Here is a 20,663-nt window from a genome sequence, read left to right on the forward strand (position 1 = left end):
TGGAAGTTTCTGGAGCATTTTGAATCTTCTTTTATGTAGAAAACCCCCTTTCCTACTGGACAGAAATACATTAACGTTTCATCTCAATGTTTCTTTCTAAAAGAAAGATATTTCTACAATGCCATTTTGGTGCTATCAATATGATGCCATCAAAGCCCTAAATAAAACACATTTTGATTGCCACTGATTATTTGGGAAATGCATTTTATCCCAGGAAAGCCAGCATGCACAGGGCATCCACCAATATCCATTCTGCAACAGCAGAAGCAAAAAATAACTCCACAAAAAGGTGTTTGCATTGGAAGTGCATAGACAGAGATTTTACCCAGGTATTACTGTATCATAATCTAACAAAATTTTCCATCTCAGACAGCATGGTAGCTCAATATATTTGTCCTGAAGACACATACAAAGCAATCAGTAAATTTTCTAGAAATGTCTTTATTGCTTTTAATTGTTCCTTGGTAACAGCAAACTCAACAATTGTGTTTTTGTTCTTTTCCCTTTCTTTTTTCTTATTAACATATAATGTTCCTTAAAATTCCTTTTAAACACCCAACTTTTCATACGCCTACCACAAAAGCCTTCTTTTTATTGACTATACTATGAATTACACACCTATTTAACATTTCAGAAGAGGGACCTCACTCTTGAGCAGGAATGTTCAACATCAGTATAAATAAAGGAGGCCTATGCCAGCCCAAATCAAAGGTGAGCCCACTAAAATCTAGGCTGGTAGACTTTTCACATTCAGGAAAACCTCTCTGACATTTTTTTACAAAACAGGATTTCCTGATATGCCTAGAGTCAGTATGGTGTGACATGGGCTGGCACTGCAAAATAGCAACAGCATACATTAAATCTGTGTTGGGAGCTGGTTACCAGAAACACTGCATAGTAATTACGGTGAAGATTCTCCGTGAAATAGATTCTGGTTTTTCAAATGAGATTCTGAAAAAAACACCCTCTAACCTTGCAGTAGAAAAGCTTTGCAAGTTGTCCAAATTATAGAAGATGTCTCATCTTTTCCCATGAAAGCGTACAGAGCTTGTAATTTACTGAGTTACGGCTTGTTCTAATGACTACTTGAGGGGATGGCTTGGCATGAGTAAGAGATGAGTTTGTGTATGAATTCAGTTCAAAGGTTCATGCAATTTACACAAAGTAATGAAAAGCTTAACTTGAACTCTCAACAACTCCACTTTCCCCCACCTCAAGTTCATAACACTGATATCATCGAGTCTTCAAGAAGCTGCCACAGAGTGGGAGGAAAAAAAAGAAGAGTCAAAAACAAGTCCCCAGTTCACACCAAGGCTTCACTAATTAGAACCACGTGTCCCACAGATGGAAGAGTAGTGCACCATGGCAAAGGTGCTGCTGCACTCCTGTTATGAGAGCTTTCCTCTAGAGCAATACTGCAAAGCCTTTTCTCAAACATGGCCTTGGACAGGGCAGGAGACCATGATGGGGCCAGGCAGGGCAGAGAGCAAACAGCAGGGAACCAACTGGATCTGGCCATCTCTGACATCTGATGACCAGTCCTCAATTTGGAGGAGGGGCCAAAGAACAAAAATCAAAACAGAGCACAGGAAAACAACAACAAAATTTTTATACAAGGAGCCCTCATCCTTGCTGCAGACTTTGAATGAGCAAGGACTGCACGATGTGCTCATCAAGTAATTTTTTCTCAGCTGTGAAGATTTAGCTAGTCATAGCATCCTCACCCTGTCATCACTTTAGTTGCCTAAAAAAGTCCCAGACATTTCTAATACTGCTTTTCCAATAAAGAAATCTACATTTGCTCAGAAAGTAGAATCTTAATGAGGCCTTGCTTGCTGAGTTAAAAAAGCATGAGGCAAGAGAAGTCTGTATTAGGGGAAGAAAAATAAATACCCCTTATTTAAACCCTCCTCTCACCTCAAAACAGAAGGCTCAGAAACTGAAAACTGATAAAAAGCAAACAACATACAAAATCAATCTTTCTGCTGAAGGTAGCAGGCTTTTCAGCTGGCAAAATAAATTGTCCATTAGAAAAGAAGAGGTACCTAAATGCATTCCACATAAGCAGTCATTTGCAACATCAGAAACTCTCTAAGACTTCTCAGCACATAAGCCTGTGTTTCCAGCTCACACACAAATGCAGTAACATAAGACCAAGGTTTTTAACCATTCATTTCTGGAGCTTGTTAAGTCACTGCTCGATTAAACATGAAGTAACCCAGATACCATCTCTCAGGGTAGCCTTTTTCCAAACTACAGGAATTTTTTACAAATTACAGCAAACCCCATAGTATTTATACCCTCAAACAAATTACCAGCATCTCATATATAAAATTGTTTTCATGTATAGGTACTTCCAGTAACTTCTTAGGAAGGATCCTAAACATTTGAGACAAAGGGTAAAAGCACAGGTCTAATTTTAAATTTAATTAACACAGATTTTTTTTTTAATTTTTAAATTTAATTAAAACAGAATCACAGAATCATTTAGGTTGGAAAAGACTTCTAAATCATTGAGTCCAGCCTTTGAGTGATGACCACTGTGTAGACCAAAGCATCGAGTGCCATATCCAGCTGTTTCTTGAACACCTTCAGAGATGCAGACTCCACCACCTCCTTGAGCAGCCCACTACAAGGTTTAACAACTCTTTCTGCTGCTAACTCACAGAAGAGGCAAAGAACTCTAAATATGAATGTAGACTTTTTAAAATGTCAAATTTATTTCCTTCCTTACAGAAGAGCTGCTCTGGTCTGCAAATTAATGGACAAAATAAGCCTTATTTTGATTTTCACATTGTATGTGCTTAAAAAAAGATGGATTTCTGATGACAATCCCTACAAATTGAAACTCAAATTAGATTTTCTCTTCTCATATACTACCATTTTACAACCAACTCTGAAAGCCTTGAGGTTTTACTACTCCTGCCACCCCTAGCTCTTCGTGCTACAGTACAGAAACTGTACTGCATACATATAAACCTGTATATATGTACAGACACAGAATTAGAGAAATAAAAGCACTGGGCAAATGTAAAGGCTTGAGTTTATACTCCCCAGCAGGAACTCCAGTCAAGCAATGTTCTGCACACAAATGTAAAAGGGATTTTTCCATGGCCTTCACCTCAGGCTCAGAAAGAGGATCTTAAGCATGGCAGGAAAAAAAGCAAAACTGCCAACTCCATTGCAAGATTAAACCTAGAGCTCCTTAAAACCCACCTATTTTGATTAATTATTTTTATGTGAACAACAAAAAACCATACATATCAAAGTTTTAAAGTAGCAAATTTATATTTTTTTATACCAGGACTTCCCTTTGCTAGTTTAGTTTCAGTACAGATGATCCTCCCTAAGAGAGTATTTACAGACAAGGAAAAATAGTTAAACATTAGGATATTTATTTTGGATACAAATATTTACAGAAAAATACTTATAAAAATTAAGTATTCAAATTTTAATGGACTTCACTTCAAAAAAGCTTAATGCTTTCACATCTTATAAAAACATGTTGCCTTTGCTGTGCTCAAATTTACTATTCAGATCTCTGGATTTTCTTATAAGAGCTTTCTTTTGTGCTTCATCAAAGCGATTGACTTTGAGATCCTGCTCTCGGTCAAATGGCCTTCTTTCCTGAGGTTTGCTCTTTTCTTCAGATGCTTTGCTCTTCAGCTTTTTCTGGTGGATGTCCATGAGAGACTCTGACCTCTTTGACTCCTGGAAAAAATGGGGAGGAAGAGGAAGTAAAGTATTAAATAATATCAACAACATACAGAGAATTCAAATTGAAAGACTGAAGTCAGGAAGGCTAAAAATTCCAGAAAAAGAAGACAGCTTAGTAACTGTATATAGAATGATAAATTTAGCATACACGGAGTAGAAAGTGTATGCAATCTTGGCTAGGCTAAAATAATAATAATTCACTGATGTAGATGGCCACAATTTTGTAGGTAGCCATGCTGCTGTTGAATCTCCGCAGACAACACAGATAAATTATAAACATAATGCAAAATAAATATAAAAGTTGCTCTGACATTATTGGCAGAATGAAGACACCATGTCAAAAGAAAGATCTCAAAGTACAGGCCAAGTTTCCTATACACATCCCCTAAGCACCTGGATTTGGTTACTGCTAGGGGCAGGAACAAGCTAGACACCCTTTCAATCTTCCATGCAGTATGATGGGTTTTTTTACATGTGTGCTCCTAACTTTGAATCATCTGTTGAAAGCCCACAGGACAAAGTCACAGTTTTGAGCTGGAGCATGTGTTTTGCCAACTCACTGGCTTTAGCTGCATTTCTTAGAGAGCATGATCCAGCTCAAACACAACATAAAACTCCAGCTGAGTTCACACCAGGAGCAAGATTAGCTCTCCCAAGACCATGAGGTCCCTCATTTACTCAGGTACAGTGCATTTGTGTATCTAAACCAATTCTCTCATCAAAAAGTGCAAAAGTTGAGCAGCTCTGTTTTCTCATGATTTTCCTTCACTTCCTGTGCAAACACTTACTACATTACACATGCAAAGAATAGCTTATGCATGAGTTAGGAAAAGATTCTCATGGAAATTAAGACAATACTTATTCATGATGCAACTGTGCCAGCATTGACAAAATTGCACCAGAGAATGTATGTTGTATTGAGAGAAGAAATGACTTTAAGAATGAAATCTGTTCTAGTGAAGTATCCTTAGTAAATGTCAGTGGAGAAAGAAATAGGAAAGAATAGAGAAAAAAACTTTAAAAGAAAAATAGCCACAACAACCACCTGAAAATCAGAAAAGAGATTTAACAAAAGAGAGAAAAGTAAAAAAACAACCCAAGAAACGATGTTCTTAAACTTTGAGACAACTCCATGAATCTTAGAAACAGCAAAGGCCTGTGCATGTTTTATTCCACCAATGGCAGAGAGCAAAACCCATAGTTTTACACAAAAATTATTCTACTATATTCATAGTGACAAGAGAAACAGACACTAAAGAAGAATCTTAAGACAGAATGCTAATAGCTCTGGATTTGCAAGTCTCTAAGTCAGGAACTACAGATAAATGAACAGAACTACTAGTTAATGAACTACAAATAAATTATCAGAAGTTAAATTAATTATCAGATAAACGTGTAAAATAAGCCAAAGATGTGATTTTCAAGTTAATTGTCCTCTCAAGAGACAAGATGCCTTCTGTAAGAGTTCAGGCCATACATCAGGGAAGAACTAGAAACAGAAGCTGTAAGGCAGGCAGTGGTCCACACTCTTTGAGGAACAGGGCTGACTGACAGAAAAGTGAGAGGGAATTTGACATGGAGTTCAGATTTCTAGTAATCAACATCTGTCTGTGAACATTATCTGCTCCTGTAGAGACTGAGAAAAACTACATGTGGTGATGTTCCTGTAATGAGTAGCTAATGTAATTAATGACAGGGGGTAATTAATGCAGTGACCTGCTTAGCCCATCAACCCTTTTTAGGTTAGTGCATATGTTGGCCTAAAAGTTAAACCTGCATTGTTGTTTTATTCTTGGGATGTCAGTAATCAGGTGAAGCAAGCTAATATTTGAACTAAGGTCCCAGCAACCATGTCCTGACATGAGAATGATTGAAGGAAAGCATCATCTAAAACTGAGGCAATATACACAAACCCAAATTCTGTCACTTTGCAGAGGACCCAATCCTGCTCTTGTTGATGTCAATGCCAACCATTCTAATGTCTTAAAACAGCAGTAGGTTTGGGCACTAAAAGGGAAAACTGTAGTGGCATCACCATGGAAACCAGAAGCACTAGAAATGAGAACCAGAAAAAAAGTGAAGAACTAATGGAAATAAAGGAAGTATTTTGTGATTACACTTACATTGTATGAAGACACCTGCTCAATAAGCCTCTTGTCCCTCCCAGATAATACCATTTCTTCATTATCCTTACTGCTTGACTTTTTTGCCTCTTCTCTTTCCTGGTGAGTAGAAGAAAATCACATGCTATAGTAATCAGAATGTCTGAAGTAAAAAGCAGGCAAATCTATATCTACTTTAATTAAATCTGGAGGGTAAAGGCCATGATAGAGACTATCAGATATTTTCTGCTCAGCTTGATGGAAGAAGAAACCCGACATGCTAATTGGAAAGTCAATGAGCTGATACAGAGTATCCGACTACTGCAAAAAGGGAGCAGAAATGAATGCATATCAATGATATATAATGCTGTTATTTCATTGCCTTTATCTTTAAACCTGAATTAGTAAATTTTAATAACAAAGAAAAATCTGGGAAAGAAAATTTCACTGACCAACCCATAGTATCTTTACTTTGTTTTCACAGAACATCAGTAACATCTACTGCCTACAAGTGTATATGAATAAATAAATAAATGCTCACCTTGGCTTTTCTCTCTCTGTCAGCTGGAGTATCTGTCCAAATAGATCTATCACCTGATTTGTCATCAGCTCGTCTCTTGAATGTTCTTGGGCCAAATCCAAAGCTTTTCAGCTCAGGTGGAAGCTCTGTCATCCATGATTCCCTGGTAACTTGTTTGGGCTCATCCTTTGCCAAAGAAGTAGGGGTGGAGGGAAGAGTGAAAAAAGCATAATCAAAAACCACTGCCTGAATCTCTTGGCTTCCAGCAGAAATCACAGACTCTTTTTCTTTACCACCTGCACACACGTAGCATCCCGAGTAGAACTGCAACCAGGTTTACACAGAAACAGGCAAAGAGAAAGACAAATGCACTCCAGCAACAAAATACTAAAAATTAAGAAATCCAACTCACGCTGTCTGCTGCAGTAAGCTTTTCTTTCATTCTCTGAGCTCTGCGTTCAAACTCTTTGGCCACATCAGACTCCACTGGTCCTTTAGCAGGCATTGGGCCTATTAAATTGTCTTCATCCTCACTGCTATCTGTCAGCTTCCAAAAATAAAACATTTCTTTCAAACACAGTGCTAAGAGCATCAAGGAACACTTCAGCTCTATAGAATTACAATGACTTTGTCTAGAAGAGCATATAAACCTAATGTAACGCATTTCCCACACAACAAAAACCTGGATTAGAACTCCAGATTACACCTGTTCTGGCACTTGAACATGGATACTTTGTCTCCATTTTGCCAAAAGCAGCATCTCTTGTCTGAGGCAAGACTGCTGGTAAAGGCAGTGGCAGCACACAAAGCCCTGCTGCTTTACATTGCTCTGCACACAGCCACGCAGCCTCTGTGGCCATGGGTGAGTTTGGAACACACAAGCATACAACTTCCTTATTTTGGGCTTTACCATCACCAGCAACACTTGGATGCATTTCCCTAATCAGGATCACAGTTTCACACTGCAAGAACTGTCTTGAGCTCAGATGCTGTAAGGATGTCAGAAGGAATGGAGTGCAAGGTAGGGTACTGGTGGCACACATGGTACTCTGCCCCTGCAAGTACAGCATCTCCAACTAATCCTTTGGCTCTGTCATTCACTTCTTCAATCCCTCATGGATCCCTTCAGGAGGAATTTCTTCACTGCAAGGGTTATCAAGGGTGATCAAAGAACAGGCTGCCAAGGAAGTGATGGAGTCACCATTCCTGGAAGAGTTCAGAAAATGACAGGATGTGGCCCTTAGTGCCATGGTCTATTTGACAAGGTGGTGATTGGTCAAAGGTTGGACTCAACGATCCTGGAAGTCTTTTCCAACTAAACGATTCCATGATTCTGACATTGCATTCTAACGAATTTTTTGAAGAAGGGCTAAAAAATTATATTTGTTAGGGATTAGATGCCAATAAAAATCTTTCTAGTTGCCAGGGGTTGTACAAAAAGGTCACTAGTGCCTCCCTCCAAGGTCAAACAGTACAGATGTGGATGGGAGCAATACTAGACAGAAAATTGTGATGCCACAGTGCCCTGGGTGCAAAGCTAAGGTGTCCAATATTTAAAAAAGTACAACAATATCTACAAAAGTGCAAAGATTTTGCTACAGTCTGACTGTGCGTGATAAAGCAATGGGAGTAGGATGACAAGGCTGTGTAGCCAGGAAGCACAAATTGAGAATACACAAGGTGGTGATTCATTAGATTCACTAAAGCAAAGTGAGGAGTCAGCATGCCTCTAAAGATGTACTTGAATACAAAATAATTAAATACATTTTTTAAAAGCCAACAAGAAATTACTCATATTAAAAAATAATAAAAAGAGTATTATTAGGAAGAGGTAACAAAAAGATAACTATTAGGGAGAGAAAAAAGGTAAGTTCTGTAATACCTGTAAAAAAGCTAGAAGATGTATTTATGAGAAGAGAGACTTTTTTGTTTGCAAAATATAAAAGCAGACAGCAGACATCTCTGCCTCAAGAGATTTGTCACTATGATAAATTGCTTAATCATTATTTGGAGTTATAAGACGATGAGTACTTCAGAAATGTCAGATAATCTTTCTGCACGATGAATTACAACACCCCTCACTGTAGGAGGCTGGAGAATTATATGCTTTGCAACTGCTAACCAAAAAAGTGAAGTTTCAGAGCAGCCTTTGCATCCTTCCTTCCTAGCGTGTCTAGCATCTCCCATAGTTATCTAGGAGTTAATTGTAAAAATGTAAGTGTTTTTAAAATAAACAGAATAACCATGAATTCTCCCAAGGAATTAACATTCAGTTTAACACAGCATGAGAGAGATTCACTTGCCTAAGCACTGGTATCCAGCACCATTTTTGATGTCTTAGTGTCTCCTGCCTGACGTAAGAGGTGCTGCTCAAGAAGGGTATGACCTTCTCTTAAAGTGCTACTCCCTACCTGCCAGGCCCTCCCATAGGCAATTTGGATCCCTCAGAATGGTACTGAAAGCCCATGTTCAGGGAGTTCAACCTTCCCCATAGTTGTATTTTATCACACATCTTGTTCCTCATTGTTCTTTAGTAGCACATGCATTATTCTGCAACCAGAACTTCTACCTAATTTTTACCTAACAAGACCAGAAAAGTGAAAAAATGTGAACCTAAAAGACAAGTCAGTGTCACTGTCCTGCACCTGACTCCCAGTTACAGGTATTGTCCTGCAGCTGCTAAGAACAATTTAGTGACACTGTAATGCCATTCTTGATTGCATTCTTTTGGATAAACTTATTTAAAGGTTGTAGCCACCAGTAAACATCTTTAAGAAGGTGAAGATGTGTTTTCTGCCTGCAGTTTAGGATGCCAAGATTGCTTGTGTTCAGTGAGTGCACCATCTATTTAACAACAATAGCAAAGCAAACCAGGCCAGTCTTTTTTGTTTCTTTTTTTTTCAAAGGCTTATTTATGCTCAAGTATTTGACTCCAGCAAAAATATGCCAGACACTTTATGGTCCAAAATTAAACTGTCATCCTGAGAAGTATCTGGTAGTCTCTTTCAGGCTGCAACTTGTTTTGCCATTTCATATAGCTTGTACTAAAACAAAAGGCCTCTCTTTGCACAAACCTGGGGACGGGATTCTGATGGAACAGACGGTCCTATGAAACATCTGCTACTTCTGGTGTCCTCTGAAGCTTTCCTAAAGCCAGGTGGTAATGCAGGACCTATAATGGGCCTTGACAGCAGAGGGAAAAAAATTTTTTTTTTTTCAGCTGAGGAGGAAAAATCAGTATAAAAATCAAACATCAATGAGAAGTATGACTTTCCTTCCTCCCCACACCAAGTGTGCCCCTGTGCACACATACTGTAGAAATAACTCAATAAGAGTGCCTCCATTTTCCAGGAGAACCTGTGCAGGCAGATTTGATGCAAAAAAGAAAAAAAACAGAACCAGGGAAGTTGCAGCATGTAGTCAAGGAAATCCACTTTTTCTTCCGTAGCTTCTTTCACCAGATTCAAGAGCAATGAAAGGTGGTAAGACAAATATACATTCCTCCTTCACAATCAACAAACCCAATTTCCTTGTTCTTGTCTTGCACGTCAGTTTCATTGTCCTTTAATAAGCAGAAACAGTGAACTGCTCTGATTTTATTTTACCTTGGAGTGGGAAAGAGAAAGAAAGTTTTGCAGTCCAGGTAACTTTACTGATTTGTTTTTAAGCAACAGCTCTGCAAGAAATGGTAATCAGCTGTCTCCACAAATACAGAAAGGTGAGAATCTCTTTTCAGTGGTGAAAAGACTACTACAAACTGAGCTCAAAGAAATGGTGCTTGTTGTATTGAAAGTCTTTTGAATGCGGGTTCCTCTTAATAATCCACCATAATAGTCTTTAAAGCTAATAAAAACTAATTAAAAGCTTAAACAACTGTCATCTGAAGACATATCCAGGTGACAGTATTCTCACAATGTAAGAGGAGACTTTGTTTATTGTGACCTTCAGTTGTGAGCTTTATGTTATTAAATGTAACAACACCTGAATTGAATTTGCTAATTATGGCCTTTACTCAATCCCACTTAATCTAATCAGGACAGCCCTGCTGTAGCGATATTGTTGCCAGGGTGTAAAGAGGGGAAATAAAAGACTCCCTGAAGAACCAACCACAGATACACAGACATGAGCAATAAATATGAGCTCAGGCCAGGACAAGGCCACTGGTGAGGTTTTGAAACCAGGCAAGAAGTCTGGGTTAATTTTGAAGTTCCATCTCCACCTAGCTGCTACAGTTTTATCTTCCTTCCTTCCCGACTACTTTCTTGTTAAGACCATGTTTTAAATTCCTAATGTAATTTAAAGAGTTTAAACTTATACAGATATAGCAAAAAGAATCTTTTATTTTAGTATACAAGTACCTTTAATCTGCATGGAGAGATAGAGAAATCAAACTATAAAAAAAGCTCTCTCCTGAAATTTATTTATATGAACATCTCTGTGGTGGGCTGTATCTATGCAGCCTGTGAAAAAGAACCAATCCCAAATGCTCTGTCTTGATTCTGTCACAGCTCAAAGGCCCTTTAGGGAACAGAAAAGTTGTTTTCATATCCTTCCTTCCCATCCTTTCCATTCCTTATGCTTTTTCTTTTCCACTACATGAATATCTCTTCAAGTCTTTCCTCAGCAGTACAGAGTTGACATGATCCTTGACAGTTTCCTGGATGTCCAAAGGGTCTCTGAATAGGTGAACTGAATCTAAATACTAGTAATATTTTAACTCTGATAATATATTTACTCTAATAATATATTAACTACTAATAAATAACTGGTAAACACATTTTACTGCTGTAGGTAACTTCAGTACCGGTACCATGTCAAAAAACACCCCCAAACTTATGTACTAAGTGTTAATTTAAGGACTATTGCATTTCATACATGGCAAAGACTGTTCTCCTGTAGTTGGACTTGGAAGTCCTTGCTAATGCGCATTTCAAGATGGGTGTTTCAGCATTCTTCTGATGTATAACATAAAATTTTTTAAGATCACCTTCACTCTTTACCTTGATGTGTGAACACTTCAGAAATATTTATGAGTGCTGCACTTCTACCTAACACTGATAAACAGCAATAAAATCTTCAAAGTTGAAGGAAATCTTTTCACATATATATATTTTATGCTGGAATGATTCAAACCATTTTCAACAAGCTGGAGATTGCCACATGAGCTGCCCCTAATCATGAACACATTGCTTTGACAAGTCTGGAAAAGATGTAAGAGAATAAAAGCTTTCCTAAAAGAACGAGTATGTCACACAGAGCTGATAAACAGCCTGTCCACACACTGAAACAAACGACCTGCATTTGTTTCAATTATTCATGGCTCAATTGGCAGCTGGCAATCTGCTCAAGGCTAAGGGCAATGCAGCAGGCAGACAGCAGCCTTGTGTCTGCGCCCTGCACGGCTCACACGCCTCCCAGACTCCCAGGTGTGCGGGGGCGGAAGACAGACAAGGCTCTTCCCACACACCTCACTGTTCCCACCTATTCAGGGAATCAGGCTGGGTGCAAAACAGCTCCCCTCAATCTGCTTTCTGCGTGTGTGCTAGGAGCAATTGTATGGTGAGGTAGGGAAAAACAATACAGTGAGTGCCAAGTGCCTTCTACTGCTTTAATCTATCGCAGACACAGAGCAGACTCCTGCCTCAATGTCACAGAATATTCTGGGTTGGAAGGGAACCACAAGGACCATCAAGTCCAGTCCTTGAGTGAATGGCCCCTTCCTCTTCCATTTTGCCATGAGTATTCATGTCAAAAATCAAGAAAGTAAGAAGGCTACCTCTGCTGATATTAGAAGTTACAAACATTTATTTTTTTAATAAAGAATACATTATTTTTAATGACCTGCTATATTTTATAATTAAAATAATATTTAGTGGATACACAAGAAAAAGTAAAAAAAAATTAGTTGTTCATGGGACCATTGAAGCACCAAACGATCCCACTGAGCATGATACCCACAACTACAAAAGAGTTTTTTGATTACAGCAAAGTGTGACCAAATGTACATAAGAAAGATATTTCCAAATAACCTTAGTTACATAAATTCTTGCTTAGTTACATAAATTTTATGCTGCCAAGTATCATAAAAATTTATGCAAACTAAAAAAAAAAAAAAAGAATAAATAACTTTGAAATTTCTTTTGAGATGGTATATTTCACACATAGCTCAACAGTAAATTGAGACACTTTCCTGGAAATGAACACTCATACCTGACAGGCAAGTATAATTTTATCTACCAACTCCTATTGTTCTGAGGAAGATAAAAGTGATCAAGGGACTCTTGTACTTCTCATCAGGAAGTATCCCCTTGGAAGCACCCATTCCACTATGGACTATAATTTCAAATTATAGAAGGAAGTGCCCAGATTAATGTGAAGACTAAAAGGCTGTGAGACACTGTTGAGTTCTGTACAGAAAATCAATATAATATTTTGGGGGGGAAGTATTTTATAACTGGAAGCAATCAAATGGAAAACTTCCTAATAGAGACCATAAATAATGTTTATTTGTGTAGACCTGACAGCTTCTTTTCTAGAAACCTACAGTGTTCATAACAGTTTTGTACCTGGAGACATGTGAACAATAACCCTTGATGCATTAGCAAAGGACATGGTATTGCACCACACACAAGGTAACTGCCCCAGTCCCTCACAGATCTGAATGAACACCACAGAACTACAGGTCCTTGTACCTATCATTTGTTTTTTCTCCACTGATCTGAGACCTATCAAAAGAAATTGAGGAAATTTGACGTCCAAAATACATCTCAGAAAATTTACATGAGTTCTTTTACTCTCCTTCCAACCTGGCCTAGGAGCACCAGCCCTTGGTGCTCTATTTCAAGGGAATGATGTTCTTGTTCTCAGAACATGGAGGAAGCATTACCTCTAATAATCTCAATCTCAAGTGCACAACTGAAATGTTCTGTAATAGTGACACAAAACATTTAATCTAAAATAATTGTGTTTTGAGGAAAAGAATCCAAATATAATTCCATTTTAATTACCTCTCTGGAGAATCATCCTGTTTTTTAAATCCAGGAGGAAGAGCTGGCCCAAAAAAGCCATCATCATCATCGTCTTCATGAGTTCTTTTTGGCTTTCTGCAAATACAGATTTCACTTAATAATTACCTTGACAAGCATAGCAATTATCTATGTTTTAAAAAGGAAAAAAAACCACATAAAATTATTTCATAGGGTCTTCTCTACTAAATATCCTGCTGTTACCATGGAAACAGTGCAAAAGGATCCAAAATGATTTGAAGCAATTAAAAAATTGGGAGTATAAGATTCACTTCAAAAACGTTCTGACATTTAAAAAAGAAGAAAAATTTAAAAACAATATTAAGAATGCTTTTGCTGTAGAAAGAAGTTTAGTATAATGTTGAAATACCATTTTCTAGTCACAAAGTAATTTAAAATTCAGTACTTTCCCCATTTTTATATGCTGTCTGCATTTTGAGTAGTACTTTTCCTGTTCAATTCTAATTAGCTGAAAAATTATTGACTAAGAAAGCAAGAAAAAAAATGAATAATAATTACTCTATCACTCATTAAGATGGCATAATGGCCTTCAAGTCTCTTGTACAAGGGTTAGAGCAAACACACACAAATTCTTAACACAGCAATTGTGAGCAATCAACCCAACAAATGAGAGTAACTGCAGACTCCTGTTACTTGCTAAACAATTCAGGTTTTTTTCATTAGAGTTGACTTAACTGAATGCATAAATCCATAAACAGGTCCTATGGCCTCTCAAAGAAAATCAGTATACCAAAACCAGTGCAAACCCACAAGTACCAAATACTTATGCCCATGGTAAGTGGTGTCTGTCCTTAGCATAAACACGCAAATTTGCAGAACTAAAACAAAACATATAAATATAGAAATCTGGCTGCCCCAAATAATGTAATTACACCGTAGGATGTCAAACAGGTCAGCTGAACATTTCTGGCCATGGAGAACATGGATTCAAAAGTTTTACACAGGTACAGAGTTTACATTTTTTTATACAACATTGTCCCTTCTTCATAAATTGGACACATTACATTTGCAATACAATTTGTAAATATACAAATAACCCAAAAACATACTCACTTGGGTGCTGGATCTCCTTCTGTCTCCTCTTCAGAGTCTCTGTTTGTGTCTCTGGGTAGAGGAAGAGATTCTGAGTCGTCATCACTGTCAGGAGTTTCTGAGCTACAGCTGCTTTTGTAGTCTGGAGGCAGTGCTGGTCCTGCAACTGAACATCCAGAGTTATTTGGGATCGTAAAATCACAGAACGGTTTGGATTGGAAAGGACCTTAAAATTTATCTAGTTCCAATCCCCCTACCATGGGCAGGGAACCTTCTACTAGACCAGGTTAAATAAGGATACCTACTAAATGTTTCAAATAAGTATGATCTACCACGGCATATCCAAAACACACATTTACTTGGAATTAAGCTTATTTAATCAGTGCTCTCTCCAGCATTTAGAGAAGATATCTAAACAAATTTCTAGAAGCTACCTCTTTCAGCACCTTACTTCCATCAACAACCTACCCTGAACAGTTCTGACTTAGGACATTACTGATCCATTACTCATGAGCATCCTCTGGAACAAGACTAGAAAGCCCTGATTTGTGTAACAACTAATGTACAATGGATGTGGCATAAACTGGTATATTTAAAAGAAACACTTTTATTAAAGGATTTGAAGCTTACTAGTGAAGAAACACATCATCCTTACATACACAGCGTGGGAGACCATAAATTATTAAATGGGAGCATTTGTGACCATAAAGTATTAAATTAATTGCCAGCCTGCTTTGGGAATGGTTTAATGATTAAGGTTATTACCAGTTCAGCAAAATGTGAACAGCATGGGCAGATTTAAGTACTCTGCTGAAAAAGGGATGATTTAGGCATTCAGAAAATGAATTCAAAGAATTTTTGCTGTCAGAAGGCCAGGGCAGTGGATGGAGCTCTCATGCTCCAGTAAAACCTTCATGCTCCAGGGTAATATCTCAGCAGAATTACAATTCAGACACTAACACTGCTAACGGGTCTGAGCTGCTTCTGGCACTGTGCCCACCAGCAGACACTGATTTTTAGAGATTTATTTGGCTACAGCACCATGTGCAGTGCGTCCAGAAGCAGCATAGCCATTGACCCTAACAGCAAATGCCCTCCAAAGAAGACCCCTAACACAGATACCCTCTCAGGCTCAATCAACAAGGAGTCAGCTGGAGCAAGCAAAAACCAACAATGGCTCTCAGGTAAGAGGCCTTCCCAATCCAGGGCAAGGCACCATTTACACAAACACAGTACAAACAGCCCACGTTCCCATGTAATGGTATTGAAGTGAAGGGGAGAAGCAACCATCCTGGTGATGCATCGAACTCCAATTTATTGATCAATCAGCCACTTTATATAACAGTGTTAATTAACTTCATGCATATTGCAAAATCCAAGCTCACGATAGGTTAACAGAGAAAACTCTAACCCCTCCTTTTGTTTTACAATACCTATGATTGTTTATTAAAAACAGAATCAATGTTCCCACTGTGATATGGAAGTTTTGGGAACCTCTCATATCTGTTCCCAGGGAGCTATCTTTTCCCAAAGAACCCAGGGACAGAGTTTTTGCTTGTTATGGGAAGACTGTCTGAGAATCTTATTGTTTATAAAGTGATGCTTTGAGAGAGCCTAATAGTTTATAGAATCAAGTCTGGGAACTGCTTTGCAGCTACCTTTTTTACTTTTCTCTCAGCTGTACACCTTCATGGCCTCTTTCTTTTAACCATGCTTGAACTAAACTCTCCAACATAATGGAGATTTGATTCTACTGATGATTTAGCATCCTGAGACACAGACACCATTCCCCCTCTTAATATCTCAAGCACTGAGTACAAGACTTGCAGGACAGAGGTGCTTTGGTGAGGAAAAGACATTGTTCCCTTTATGAACAGTCAAGGGTCAGATGAAATGATAAATAGTACCAGGAAATTAGATCTGCAGTTGAAGAACTACAATTCTTGATAGTACAAAATACAACCTAATGCATATGATGGTTCCACTGTTAGCTGACAAAGGCTAGGCAGAAATCAAGTCCTTCAAGTGAGCTTCACAAAGCTTTTAATCATGTTTAGCACAAGACTAGTTACAAAGCATCCAGGCAGTGGATGCCACTTCTTTATTTCCTGTTCTAATGGAAAAGACTTTGCCAGGGACATACAAATCCATTTCAGCACTAGGAAGAAAAAAAAAAACCAACCAACAAACCACTTCTTACACCCTGAAAAAACCAAACACAACACCCTAGCCTATAAAGGTAAAATAAGTTCAAGATGAAAGAAACAAACAGATAAATGATAAGCGGGAATAAAAACTGCTATCAGTAAGTCTCCTCTTCTGGTATGAAAAGCACCACTTGAATAAAAGCACTTAAAGCCCAAACAAAAACCTGCAAAACTGCTTTCTGCAGCCACCTGGTGCCCTGACATCATGCAAGCAGACTTCATTTGCTCTAAATGCAAAAGAAAAGACTTGGAGTGGAAGGAACAAATGCAGATACAATTTGATGAGTCTGATACTAGAGAGGAAATTAGGAGTAGTTTTGTGAGCTGCACAGATCTAGTAAAACCAAAACTGTTTAAGGAAGGACAGTGGTCCCACTGGCATGTTGTTCAACACCAGGGCTAACACCAATACTTTTATCCCAATTCCTCTCTGTTATGTTGGCAAAACTTTGCATGGGCTATGCAGTAAGCTGGATCAGGGAGCTTAAAAAGAATAAAAATAACACTGCAAAACACAGCACTCCCCTGAAAGAACTATTTGTTAGTGGAACTGCAGCCTAAGCAGGACAAGCAGAAATTAAACAGAGACTGAGACTGACTAATGAAGGGAAAATGGCATTTAAAGCCTGAGGAAGAAAAAGTCATTTGACATGGTGAAAAGAAATGGAGGGGAAAGAGACTTGGGATTAAAAATTAATATGATCATGATACTGACTGAGACTAACAATCAGCACAGGCAAATATACAGCTATGGATCAGGATGGTTTGGGGAGCCACAAGAAAGAGCAGAAAGGTAGGAAAGCAAATTGCTAAGCATAAATTCTGTGAGCAAAGAAAGAAAAGGGTGAGGAGGGAGGCCAAGATCTAATCAGAAGTTTGTAAAATTCACCAAAAGCCATGGAAAAGTGGAAAAATACAGATGAAAGGAGGAGCAGAGGAGAGCTCAAAGAGTTAGGAAACTAAACCTAATGAGGTGAGGAGCATAAATGGATGTAGCAACGACAGAGCAACAGAAAAATAACAAAGTAACCAGAGCTCAGAACAATTCAGAACAGAGCAATGGGATAAAAATGTATGTGAAGAAAATGTTTGGGATAGTGAGGAGAGAAACAGGACCAAGTGAGACTGAAGTGAATGTTTCACAACTACTAGAAGTGACCCATCCCACTAATGAGCTGGCTCTGGTGACTATCTGCCTGAAAATTAAGTCAATTCGATTCATAAACCAAATTAAAAGCTACTTTTTGTTTTGTTAGGGTTATTTCTGCTGTATTTGGGGACTCTGGGCAAACTACCACACCATCAGACATGTACTGGGAAGCTCTCAAGGACAGACAAGGCCTTTCAGCTCCAGCACAATGGTAGATCAACTCAGACATATCAACACATCCGTGTGTGGCCTCAATGCTGAAACAGACAAAGCTCCCTTCTGTGCCTCTGGCTATTTTTAGCCATTCCCTAGCATTTTTTTCCTGCTGGTACAAGGACAGCCCAGAGGCAGGGACAAATGGGCCAAAGGAAGTACAATTCTTGCAGCAGGAGCACAGTTAGTCCAGCTTCAAAGCACCATCGTGACGTGAAGAATCAGCAAATAAGTGCATCCCATGGGCTGGACAATGGAGAAGGTAAAGGATTCACTAGGGATGAGCTTTGGGGTCTGTCCAGCTACCATTTGCTTCCACCCTGTTCCTGATTAAGGGTCACAGAAGTATTATTAACAACCTCTCTGACAGCACAGGCAATGTGGTTTGTCCCATGGTAAGAACACCAGTGGGTATCATGGGACAAAGTGAGTGGATGCTTGTATCCAGAGGGGTGGCAGAGTGGGGCTCAGGGGGGCTGAGATCTTTGCTACTGGCTGTGGTGCACATCAGCCTGCACAAGGGTAAAAATGCTGCTGGACACTGGGCCAACTAGTCTCCCAAGGCTGCAGACAGCTCCCAGGTGGATTGTCTCCAGAAGGAATGTGTTAGCAATAAATCTGATCATAATCATACATAGTCACTCTCCTATTTCTTGTGTCTGTCTGAGAGCCTTCTCTTGTGCCTGAGAGTCTTCTCTGCCACAGACTGCTCAAAGTCCTACTTTCTTGCTGTTGGGAGACAGAAAATATGAAAGTAGACTAAAAAAAACAAGTGCTCTTCAAGAAAAGCAATGAGCAGCTCAAGTATCAGTGAGACTACTGTGACAGGAAAAATACTGGAAAAGCTGCTCAGCTTTCAAAGGTGAAGCATTTCTTAAAATAGTTAGAACACATAGGAGAAATTGTTACAGAACAAATTCTAGGCCCATTTGACTCAAGACCCAGCAAGTGTTGCAGCACAGAAGGTGCTGGTGGCAGCCACATCGTGTGATTTTTGTCACTCCAGGTGCAGGGCTCCAAATGGAGCTGCAGTTCTGTACAGCAAAGTGTGTTATGCCAAAGTACTTGCTCTCCCTTCTTCCTCTGCACTGCAGCAGTCTGCCTCAGGGGGTGAGCAGGGACACTGTGCTGCTGTAAGCCAAAGTCAGAAAAAGTTTGTGAAAATGATAGAAATAATGGGCCAGTAGGCGGAGTTTGGGGTTTTTATTTGTTTGTTCTCAAAGGCAAATAAATTCCTTCACCTACTTCACACAGGAATTTCCAAGCAGATCTTGGATCAGCTGCCAGAGCAACTGTAATACTATGGAACTGATCTACACAGGGACAAAGAGGGGACAAACTCAGCTGATTAACCTAAACTAGACACCGCTGAAACACCCAATGTCACAAACCCATGGCCTAAGGACAAGTTTAACTTGTTTTGTTCATACATGATACAAATACTTGCAGCATGCTCAGTGTGTTGATGGAAAGTGAATACGGCATTAACACAGATATGGCCAGGAAAGGCAGCATGAGCTCATGCAGCCAGGGCTTCTCCATAAAGCAGAGATCCGGACACAGAGCCTGATGTTGCCATGGTGTCAGCTGATGCAGCAGCTTTGTCCCTCTTGCTACTGCTCCCTCTTCTGGATTAAAAAATTAGAGAGCAGACAAGCACAACAAACCTTTCCCATGAGAGCTGCTTCCTTTGGAGTAACCGAACGGTCAGTGGCACACTGCTAGAAACTGAATATATGGACTAGTGCCTTGAATCTGGATTAAAGGCAAGGAGTGCAAACGCTCAAAGTGCTGCTTCTGGAGATATTACTGACAGAGGACATGCAAGAATTTCAGCGGGGAAACTGAGCTCCATGTCAGAAGAGCCAGCCTGGCAGTCAGCTGGTCCCGGTGGGATCCCACCTCTGATGTGACAGCTCTCGACAGGACAGACCCCGGCAGGCAAGGCACCACCGTCCCACTGACCGGCAGTCTGCTCCACGTCCTGAGGTACTGTGCCTGGAAAACCACAGCTGACGAAGTGGTTTGGCTTGGCAAAGGAAAGCCCGCTGCACAGGCCCGGCCTCCTCCTTTCCTACCCGCTAAGTTCACACTTGGAGCTGCTGAAGAGCACAGGCTTCAGAGAGCACGGGAGACTAGAGCGAGACGAAAGTAAGTGACCGAAAGCAGTATTTTTCTAAAACTAATTTTAGAGCGTTTCATATTTGTAGCGTTCCATCGCATACGGCACTTGTTTTTTGTGTGTGTGTTTTTTTTTTTTTTTTTTTCCCTAAAAAAGTGACTGTCATGACCGTCCCGGTGAGTTTAGCTCCATCCAGGCGCCGCTCTGGCGGCGTACACCCCGCGCTGGGGAGCCCCGCAATCCCACCCACGGAGCATCCCGCTCCCTGGAACACGGGCTGCAGAGCCGCTCTGCCCCCCTCGCAGAGCACCTCCCACTACGGAACACCGGCTGCAGACCCCGCTGCGCCCGCACGGAGCACCCCACGCCGCGGCACGAGGGCCGCAGAGCCCCACTCTCCCACCGCGTCCCTGTGCTCTCACCCTGGCTGAAGTCCTCGCCCGGCTCGGCCTCGGCGCGGCGCGGGAAGCCGGGCGGCAGCGCGGGGCCGATCAGCTGGCGGGCCATGGCGGGGCCGGCTCGGCGGGCAGCCCGGCCGCCCTCCCCGTCCCGCT

At 40.0% G+C, this 20,663-nt stretch overlaps 1 protein-coding gene across 1 annotated transcript; it reads right to left on the reverse strand.

Moving 5' to 3' along the window:
- Positions 1-2,955: 2,955 nt before the first annotated feature.
- Positions 2,956-20,622, reverse strand: GPALPP1 (GPALPP motifs containing 1). The gene is made up of 8 exons (XM_054271887.1): positions 20,532-20,622; positions 14,439-14,583; positions 13,347-13,442; positions 9,414-9,522; positions 6,752-6,886; positions 6,361-6,525; positions 5,841-5,939; positions 2,956-3,711 (listed from the first exon to the last, which is right to left on the reverse strand). The coding sequence occupies exons 1-8, from the start codon at positions 20,614-20,616 to the stop codon at positions 3,493-3,495; spliced, it is 1,053 nt and encodes a 350-aa protein (XP_054127862.1). The 5' UTR covers positions 20,617-20,622; the 3' UTR covers positions 2,956-3,492.
- Positions 20,623-20,663: the final 41 nt, after the last annotated feature.

The sequence above is a fragment of the Melozone crissalis genome, unplaced genomic scaffold (assembly GCF_028551555.1).
Source record: "Melozone crissalis strain CALT ecotype California unplaced genomic scaffold, PUWL_Pcris_2 ptg000013l_1, whole genome shotgun sequence".
Taxonomy (NCBI): Eukaryota; Metazoa; Chordata; class Aves; order Passeriformes; family Passerellidae; genus Melozone; species Melozone crissalis.